At 39.2% G+C, this 10,949-nt stretch overlaps 1 protein-coding gene across 1 annotated transcript; it reads right to left on the bottom strand.

Moving 5' to 3' along the window:
* Positions 1-2,447: 2,447 nt before the first annotated feature.
* LOC147897750 (B2 protein-like) lies at positions 2,448-4,706 on the bottom strand. The gene is made up of 6 exons (XM_087380422.1): positions 4,544-4,706; positions 3,885-4,364; positions 3,648-3,748; positions 3,467-3,550; positions 3,243-3,353; positions 2,448-3,132 (listed from the first exon to the last, which is right to left on the bottom strand). Exons 2-6 carry the CDS (start codon positions 4,342-4,344, stop codon positions 3,091-3,093), a joined length of 798 nt encoding a protein of 265 aa, XP_087236548.1. The 5' UTR covers positions 4,345-4,364; positions 4,544-4,706; the 3' UTR covers positions 2,448-3,090.
* Between the last annotated feature and the right edge of the window lie 6,243 nt (positions 4,707-10,949).

Below are 10,949 nucleotides of genomic sequence, written 5' to 3'. Positions count from 1 at the left end.
CAACTCTAGACACGCTTAGAGCTTGAGCACTCCTTCATCTTCTTTTATCACGAAATCTCTATCCTCTCAAAATTCAAATCCTTCACGGATTCTCGTCACACAAAGTGCCCACGTAATAGATAAAGATAGGATAGAGTGTAGAGCCTTGGAATGCTGGCAACGAGAGGATACCTTTTACATACTGTGGAATGACTGCCTGCTATACTAAATAACTATCTACTATACGCTCACTATTCCTCATGATCAAATTTATGCGCTTTACAAGGGCTCCGAGGCTACACATTAGCCTGTGAATATCTTTGGACAGTGGAGGTGACCCGAGCTATCTATGCACAAACAATGCATACGAGCCAAAGTCGAGTTTTCCCTCATGCAGGACCTTCCTGGTGTCTCTGATATGTATGTACTACTGCGGGACCCGTAGAGCTCTAACAATACAACTATTGCGGCTTCCAACTATTGCATGCTCTGGCGCATCAACTAGACCTTGGAACCTTCTAACGATATAGAGACATGCGACAAGATTGTGAAAAGATTGTTCTGAGCCTACAGGTGACCCTTTCGGTGTCTCCCTCTTCATATAGTTCTATCATCACAAGATAGGAGCCCTTAGCTCAGTCGATAAGCTCTACTCGTGACTCTATAACATCTTCACTGCCACGACTTGTTAAATTTAATGTCTCTGATATCACCAATGATTCTCTCTAATGTCCTAAAGCTTTCCCCCCACAAATCTATAGGTAATCTTACACCACGACTAAATGATCGAACTTCCTACCCGGCTTTCTACTGTGAGCGAACACTATGCACTGGGATACCCTGAGGAAAACGTGCGTTGCTATTCCTGGAGCTCTTCTCACAGCTCATTATTATAGTGAAACTTGTATTACTTCCTGGCTTGGAGGGGAAAATGTAAGTTGCTAGTATAGATGGATGTCAACGAGCCAGCAGTTCATTTGCAGGGGCACCCCATTACCTGCAGAGACATTACCAAAAGATGACCACGGCATCACTATCGATGGCCTCCACGGCATTTTCAGTGATTTTCTGGCAGTCTTCTAGCCATGCGGAATAGATATTTGACCAATGGAGGGAGCTCATCAGTTCTTGGGAGTCCTCCTGGCGCGGGCCTCTTTGCAAGCCTGGTCTCTTAGAGTATCACGGAGATTGTGTCCGCTATGTCTTCATTCTGCTCTCAAAAATTGGACATGATTGCATACGTCGTATATGCTATACATGTACTTAGCTCTCTATATCGGACGTTGTTTAGCAGCTTATTTACTACGTTTGAAACTATATTAGGGTGTGCATGCAAGATGTAATAGAATTGTGCTTGATTGCCTTCATTCCTGGGTTGACATTTCTACAACTAGGATTTGTTGTGGCGCAGCTCACTTGACATAAGAGCTACTAGGCCATGCGACCCAAGAATGTTGTATGTGCAATCTTGACAAGCCTTAGGTACTTCGGATACACTCAGAGACCTCAACTAGATTGCGTCTACCCTGATATGCGTAGATGGTTGATGTATCACTCTCAAATCTTTTGCTTCGATGGTTGCTTAAAAGACAACATACCATTTAGTGGATGAAATAATGGATGATTGAGGTCCTGTCAGATCTAATATTCATCCTTGAAAACAGGTTCTATCAAGACTCTGTAATACAAAACCTTGGCATTCTAGAGTACCATAGGCTACGGGGTGGAGAACAGATTTTTCACACTAAGGGATTTCCTTTGGAGCTCCATCATGAGGTCAGATTATATGTCCTTTTCATAAGGACAGCTTAAATTCCATTAGAGTTTCTGTAATTCATAGAAACTCCCCTTTACCTGATGTTGACTTTGCCATTGCCAATCTCTTGTTCAAAAAGGGGCTTACAATCTTGGGGCTAATCATGAGTAAGGGATCAGCTGGTATAAACAAGGGCATTATTCCGTGGACTAACTTCACCACCCCTAGAAGAGATTACAACAGTGGCAACCAACACATACATCAGACTTTTGCTGAATTTAAAATTTTAAATTAAGATGACCTCACATCAGAACTCTTTCGTAGATTAAACGGACTGGCTCTGTCCAACTCATACTGACATGCCACAATCCTATTCCATAGCACCGCTGTGTGACACGCTGCCACATAGAACGAAACAGAAGATAATTACATTAAGTCCATTTTATGAACATCCAAAACCTCCTGCAGCTTATCTGACAGATTAAAAAAAACCTTCCTTGAAGTCTGAATAGCCATCTGCTTAGCTGTTGCCCAACTTCTCTCTTGCAAGGGACATGGAGAAAAAAAACCAGACAGGTGAATGCAAAGCTATGGCTGAAGGGGAAGATTAATATCATTTTGAGGCATGCAATAAGCATTGTTTATTGAAGGGGAGGAAGAAAATAGAAAACAGGTTTTGCCACTTGATTAATATCAATTTTGAGGCCTGCAATAAGCATCCTATAGCAATTTTTTATTAATAAACAGTGCTTGCACTTTTCTCTCTACAGAATGAAATACCGGTCATTGCCATGCCAAAAACCATGGGATAAGCATATGATGTAATGTAAATAGTAAACAATCCTTCACTCTTTTTCCTTTACTTTCTCAACAAAATGTAATACGTATAGAACAGTGACGTTGTGTCCTGTTCATGCCAAAGCTTCTCACACAGTCTATTAAGAAGGCACTCCTCATGTGTTCAGTAAATTGAATACATGAAACACATGTTACACAGGTGTGCTTCTCAGAGAAGTAAAACGTCCCCTGTTTCTGAGAAAACCACTGCCAGCCATAGTTAGATGGGAAGGTGATTAGTGGAGATCCTTGGGGAGCAAAAGAAACCAGAACTACACAAGGTGCAAAAATCTCATTTTCCCGCATATGCACCACCTCTATTCTGCACATCAGCCATTTGACTGCAGAAGTGTTCTTGTTTCAGCTTTCCCCTTGCCTGCTTTGATTTCGGAGGTTGGCATTATCCAAGATAACACAAGATGTTCCTGCTATACTCTAGATCCATGAAGACAACTTCATCTTCTCAGTTCTGACTTCACCGTAAACTTATCATTTTCCACCCTTCAAATTGTAATTCTTCAGGGCCCATTCTCCGAGAATAAATCTAGCAACGCCAGTGTCTGCTTACACCACAGCAAATTCAATTAGAAAAGTATACCATGACAAAAAAAGAAACAGTTCTTTAAACGAAATGACAAACTGCCCCGTAAGCTGATCAATGAACTTATACCTCAGGTACGGATAACTGCAGACGAAATTTGGGACCATCGTAATGATGAAGGACTGGTCGGAAAGAGTCTTCTTCGAGAGGCTTGGAAATCTTCCTCACACGTATACGAACCTGAGATCGAGAGAGCAATGAAACAAAAGACGCCATTGAGCGAAGCCGACGAAAGAAGACATTATACTAAAACAAAATTTGAGACATACAAACAAAATTTGGATTAGTCTCACCTGAGCAGGGAACCTCGATTCTCCTCTACATTTTTTATCTTCCCATGCCGTTGGGTCAATGTTGGTTCCGCCAAAACTTGCAGCCTGAAACGCCGTGATAAGTCAAATTTGGATTTTCAGCCACAAACGACATTCTTTTAGCAGAGTCAGCTGACGATGAATGGCGACATGATCACCACACCTCAAAAATGCCATGAAGCTGATGAGTAGTGTAATTGTATAAAAACAAAGGTAGGCCAGGCTGGATTGCACGAACAGAATCCCTGTAACGTTGAGGCAAGCCTGTACAAAACAGAGGGATAAGGAAGGATTATATGAAGAAAGGTCGAATCAATAGGCTGATGAAAGATGGCTATGATCTGGAGCATTTAAACCCTAAACAGGGGTAAGACGATAAGAAATGAAGAAAGGAACGCACCAAACAGTTGACGTTTCAGATCTTCTTGCATAGTATCGTTGTTGCACACAAAAATGTAGCCTCCCAGCATTTCGTTTCTAGGAAGTGTCTCCGCAGGAGGTAGACACTTGAATCGCTTGTCAGCGCTAGCTGCAATTTGTGACTGCGCTGTCACATTCCACCCCACATTCATTTTCTGCCCCACGTTCCCCGACCTCCAGTCGTTATTGGCAAGCTTCTGATTCAAGGCTTCCCCTTTCCCGTCCTCTTCTTTCAGCTTAGATTTCGCCTTGATTTGCTTCACGTTTATGTCGCTGGACACTCTCTTAGGTTCAGATCTCTTCGTTCGGTCAACTTTGGCTCGCATTTGTTCTGCAAACGCAAGCTTTGACGCAGCAAGTTTCCAGCTGTGATCTTCTTGCAATTCGACGTGCCCCCGCTGCTCATCCCCGAATTGCCAGAGCGAATAGAGGCTCTCCATGGCAAAATATTCCGAGCAAGCTGCGACAGGAGAAATCACGAGACAGAGAGTGAGTATGAGACCTTGGAGCACCTTCCTACAATCCTAGAATAGAGATCCTGCATTTACAATGCCGAGGCAACAGATTCTGCGATGCGGCAGCTCAAAATGGAGCTCGCGAAGGGAAGAGAAAGGAGAACAAGAGAAGAGAAGGACGTACAAGGAAAGAGGATCGACGAGTTGGAATGAGAAAGAGGGATTGGGAGATCGAGAAAGAGATGGATTGGGAGGTGAAAAGAAGCAGAAGGTGGAGAGGAGGACCAAACGCAGAAAAAAAGAGAGCAAAGATGACAAGAGCTTCCCCTCTAAAAAGGGGGGGAAAGCTTCTCTCAAATAACAGATATAAAGAAAGAAAGAAAGAAAGAAAGAAAGAGCTTTTATATCAAGCCCTAGCAACCCACCTCACAAGCAACCTAGCATCCTAGTAGCTTCCCGCGCTCTTGCCAACGCTCGAACTCAACCCTACCGTCGCGTTCAGACCAACATGATGAATGGCTGCCAGGTGTGGTCGGGTTGTTCACACCCCCCGACGGTTGTCTCTTTATTGTCAGGCTGCATTAAAAGTGTCAAGCAAGCGTGTGATTCGCTTGGTGGTTGAGGGAAACCTTGTCGGGGATACGAGCCCCACTCAAAGCATTTCGCTCCAATTCTTTCGCACTTGGACATGGGCTCGGCGACCTCCCACTATTTTCTCATGCGAGTGGGTGGGACCACTTCTTTTATTGGGCTAGTGGTGCCTTTCACTTGAATATTTCGAGGGTGGCGCCGAGCGGTCTAAACGCACCCTAAGCCAACATTGCAAAAGGCAGGTCCCCATGAGAGCTTGTGTGCTTCCACCTGGTGAGTAATGATGCCAACAGCAAAGAAGCTAAAAGTTTGTGCACCAATCGCAAAGTTTGGGTATTGCAATGTTGGGTTGGAATTGGCAAAATCCACAAAGCCAAAGAAGCAGCTACATAGCATTTTAGAGTCATGGGGATGCAAATGTTCAATGCCAATGGCGCTAGTCTAGCACCATTGGCGGACGCAGGGAGCTGCTCTAAACACTCCTAGTCCCAAAATATTTAGGCTTTTCATTTTGTAAGAACATCTTCTGACTAAGAGCAAATGTAGAAGGGGAAAAGATGAAGAGAAAGAGAGAGGAAGGGAGCTTTCCCTTATGAAAAGAGAGGCAAGCTTCAAAAGAAGAAAGAGATTATTATTATTTCTCAAACCCTAGCTCAAAAGCTCCTAATCTGATTGCCTCTCTAAATATTTAGGCTTTTAATTTTGTTAATTACTCTCAATCAAAGGATAACCTTTCCATAAAACATTCATCTCAGAAAACTATCAATGACTGGTTTTTATAAGTGCGATTCGCCAAATCCCAATCAGTTTTTCTAAGGACGCATATTAATTTCAACTTGCTCTTTTCTTCTGCAGCTTTCCAGGTAGTAGCACTCTACACTTTTGAAAACAAGGTGGAAAAAACACTCAAGTCTTGCTTTAATGGGCATTAAGGGCAACCCTTAATGCCCATTAACAACTAACACAAAATTAAACACTAGCCTACTTTTTAAGACAGTCAGCTTGATTAGAAACAAAGGATTCAAGACCATCGGCTCGGATTAGCAAAACTTCAGCCTACTTTCCATAGACCCTTAGGGCCAAAAAGTGTCATCCCAATCAATTTTGTACTCATTCCCTATGTTTCATGGGTCATGTTGGCTTAGTTGCCTTTTGAGTGGCCCACGGTGACAATGGAAGGCTAATGGAAGGCACGACATGTGTGCAAGATGGGATGGACAATGGAAATAGCCTGCCTTGTCTAATGTAATGGTGGAGGATCAAGGGCAACAACTTTATCTTTATGAGAAGATTCACATATGAGAAGTAAACTATAACAAGGGACCTATACAATTCTAGGCCTTCTTCTTTAAGGAAGAAAAAGTAGTAGCAGCCTCTATGTTTGTGACTAAGACATGGCTACAATCATGTTGAGATTGTGATCCCTTGACCCAAGGATTGTCCATCCTACCAAGGACAACCTCATTGCCATGTTTACAGTTCAAGCTAGATCGGGTTAGATTTGGTATGGACATACAATCTCACTTAACCTGTTTAGCATAGAAGGTGACACAGTTCAAGAATAAATATTATCATCCTCGTCTCACCATCACTTTTTGGGCAAGCCTCATAAAAGGCACAATGGTTTATCCAAATTGAATAGATGATGCAATTTGACACCATGATGTTTGTAAATGCTTTGCGTAGTTCCCAAGGTCAATGGGTCAAGGTACTTCCCATAAAAAAACAATGTCTCATAGAAACCTTAATTGAAAGATACCCTACATTTCCTGTGTTGGTGTTTGTAATGCTTTGCATAGTTACAACACTTGAGTCTCGTGTCTTGGAAACCTTGTTTGAAAGATGCCTTACCTTTAATGTTATGGCCATTGACATGTTTACTTTCCTTCATGCTGGGTGACACCCTATTGTCTATGTGATAACCTTTCCTATCTACACATATTTGCACCAAGTGGGGCTAAAGTATACATGGCCTTCCTAAGAAAGATTTAAGTATTATTCTTCAAGGGTCCCCCATGATGCCCATAAGTATGCTTCTTCAAAGGTACCCCATGATCTCCATTTGTTTATCTCTTCCTTATTCACCTTCATATTGTGTTGAATGAGGACCTTCAACAAGATGTTACTCCTACCAAAGAAGAATTTCTTTAGAAAACATAATGGCACCTTCACATGAGACTTTATTACTTACATACGAAAAATATTCATGTTCCTAGGAACAAAATCATGGACTAAAAAGTGATGTATTCTATTAAGCGCTAAGCAAAGATAAGCTATATTTTCCCTAAATTTAAACTACCAACAAAAATGTGGGTTGAGTTGTTATATGTAAAGTATAAAGCTCCTCTTTGTTGAAAGTGAAAAGGGAAGAGTAATAAGTTATTAATCCTTTGTATAGTGTATCATGAAATGGCATGTGACCACCTCATCATGTCGGCAATTAGAAGTACCAACAATCAAACAAAGGCTGCAATGGCTCGCCACACCCTTTTAAAAAGCAAGGCCTTTTTGAATAATATTAGCAAATACAACTAGGCAAGAATATTTGATGCAATGTTGAGTTTGTCATAGGGGTCGCATGTGCTTCTTTTTTGGCATTGGTGAAGCTCTCCTATCAAGGAAGAATCAACCTATTAGGCTCAAAAAGGTTGAGGTTTCTTGACTCCTTTTGGTCATGTATCATGCAAGCTCTTTTTTGTGAACAACTTGCATAGTTCATATTTTAAGGTGAACTTGTTTGCTTAACAATGCCAAACTTTGCATCCCTCTTAGAAAAATGGCAAATCTTATATGGGACCCCGTGTTGGAAAAGAAAAAGAAGTCTAAAGTCATTTACAAAAGAAAAAAAAGCTTGTTTCCTAAAATTAAATCAAGTCACCCTTGTTGATAATAACTCAATCTTATCCTTAAAAGCCACAAAGAGTGTGGACTTCAAGTTTTCATTGTGTTCTACATTGTGCATGTAAAAAATGATATCTATATAAGTCCTTTCTAGCTTTATAGGAAGGAGTTGATAAAATCTCTAGTGCTTTCCAGAAGGGAGGTCATGAAGAGTGTGACCAACACCTTAAGGTAGATGTCCCCCTATGGAAACAATGGACCCACACAAACACACTTTCATGCACGTGTGTGCACATGGGGGGGGGGGGGAGAGAGAGAGAGAGAGAGAGAGAGAGAAGATGTGTCAACCACCGGATCTATAGATTCTTAAATAAAATGCTAGCATTAAAGTGTTGAGCTCAATAGTTAAATCAAAGAATGACAGAATAAATGGAACTACACACCAATATGAAATCATTCAAATTTCAAATGTTAAATATTGCACTCTTTATAAGCTCCATTTGCAAAGAAAACTCATATTAAGTCTGGTACAAATATGGACTCTAAGAGAGCATTTCAAGAGCTATTTATGGCAATCGACCATGAACTATTCCCCTTTTTCTAGTCATGTTTTTGAGAAACCATCCAAAGCATATCGGTGTTGGTTATTGCCACAAACAATATAGTAGTGTCAGATCATGTGTGAAGCATACTCATGTCCCTAAACTACTACAATGATATATTATCTCTTCTTAGAGCATGTGTGAAGCATCTATAGATCATGTGTAGCATTTATACATCATGTAGATTGCTTTACCTAGAAAATACATCATTTTGCAAGTTGCATGCATTAAGATGTAGTGGTCTTAATGGAGATATTATCTTGAGTCAATCAATTTAAGTGAAAATATTGTGCTTTAAACATCAATCATTTGATGTAAGCATGTACAAAAGGTTATAGTTTAGAAAAGAGGCATTAACTAAAATGTCAATTCAAAACTAAGGCAATCATACAATTATACCTTTAAGCCCTTCTTAATTATAATACAATTGAATTCTACCAAGAAACCAAGAAATATGGAATAATACTAAAATTTCTATAAACAAATGTGTTGGATCGACAAGGAAAAGAAATATTCTCTATTATCTAATAGTGACGCGACAATGAAAATACAATGAAGGCAAGCATAATTGCATATAAGTGGCATTTCTCCAATAGATTTTCTTCATGGCTCATAACTCCTCCATAACTTTTGTAAAAACACCCATCCGAGTGTGGAACACCTATACAATTTACACTAACAGTTTAGTGTGCGCAAGGTCACTCATTTAAAATATGGTTAGTGAATTGGAAGCAAATCGTTATCAAGACCACATCGTTAATACAGAAAACATGTAATGAGATTTATGCCAAATTTTATCTTCTCACTTCATTAATATCCAAGAGTAATCTTATAATATTCCACCTACACTACATTAAAATCCAATAACATCTTATAATATTCGACCTACACTACGTGCTTCACCAACATTAGTGTCCTTGCTTTTTGTCACAATGGTTGATTCTTGAGAGCCTTCATCTCCACATGTGTGCTTAATTAATTCCTATAATTTGACCTCATTAATTCTTCATACTTTCTCCCATCATGACTAATAAAATTTCTAGTTATCTCTCCATCGTTAACATTTGTACAGATAGCATATATATACATAGTTCTAGAGTTGAGGACATAAACTTTGTGTCTTACACATTTCAATGATAACTAATCAATGTTATTTTTCTTAAAGAAGAAACAAGCATTTGCCCTTTCACCATTTTGAGACTAATGACTCCCATGATTCCCAAATCATCAGAGCAAAACATTAAAATATAGGCTTCCTTTGGATTTGATCTCCTCATCAAGTCTCTTAACATGGATGTGAAATTTTGCAACATATGAATACTTAGAAAACCCTCTCTCTCTCTCTCTCTCTATATATATATATATATATATATATATATATCTATCTGTCTGTCTATCTATCTATCTGTCTATCTATCTATCTATCTATCTATCTATCTATCTCTCTCTCTCTCTCTCTCTATATATATATATATATATATATATATATATGTAGACACACACACACACATATATATGTCTATACACACACATATATATATTATTTATTATATTAAAAGATTATTATACTTATTATAACGAGTAGCATGACTCGTCTATTATGTATGATGGGTTAGAGACATGCCTCAGGTCTCAAGGTGGCCTTTAATTTCTCTCAAATTGGATCTCAATTAAGAATTAGAATTTCGTTTAGTTGGAAAAAACGTGTTTTGTAACATTGCTCTCTCTCTCTCTCTCTCTCTCTCTCTCTCTCTCTCTCTATCTATCTATCTATCTATCTATCTAGTGACAGCATAGTTCTTTTCTGCTCTTGACAGGATTCCACTAGCATAGTAGACTGGTCGGAACCATTTCTTGTGTTTTTGTTGCATTAAAACACACACACAAGGTAAGTGGATCCTGACCTTGGATCTTGGACTGCTTGATGGATTCGACACTTTTGTACCAATTGTATACATATTTTATGTACAAACATATAATGAGAAATTCTTTATCCACCCTTATTTGAGCATTGTGTGCCATGTTGTTAAAAGGTTTTATTTTTTAAACACACACACACACACATGTTTTATTTTTTAAAAACACATACACACACACACACACACACACACACACACATGTATACTTCCCCAACTGTGAATTATTCGTTTATGTACCCTGTACACCTAGTTTGTTTGGATGGTGGCAAGTAAGTGGACCTCGACCTTGGAACCTGCATTGCTTGAGGATTCAACATCGTTTTGCAATATTATGTTTGTCAAACTCAATATTATTAAAAATTCTTAATTTTGGTTGAAATTTTTGCAAACTCTAGCTGTTGCATTTTTCAACTTAGACGTCTAAAACATTTTTTCCTTATATATTTCTCTTTTTTAACTTTTTATCCAATTGATGGAATAATTATATGGCTCAATTATTGATGGGACTTTTTAATCTACACACACACACACACATATCTATCTATGTATCTACATATCTATCTAGATAGCTAGCTATACAGATAGATACATAGATAGATGTGCATATGTGTGTTTTGATTAAAATGTCCCATCAATA

This window comes from Dipteris shenzhenensis, chromosome 10 (genome assembly GCF_047967505.1).
Source record: "Dipteris shenzhenensis isolate YYH24624 ecotype China chromosome 10, Dip_SZ_1.0, whole genome shotgun sequence".
Taxonomy (NCBI): Eukaryota; Viridiplantae; Streptophyta; class Polypodiopsida; order Gleicheniales; family Dipteridaceae; genus Dipteris; species Dipteris shenzhenensis.
Note: the sequence above shows the minus strand (reverse complement) of the source record. Positions and strands in the feature narration are given on the sequence as shown.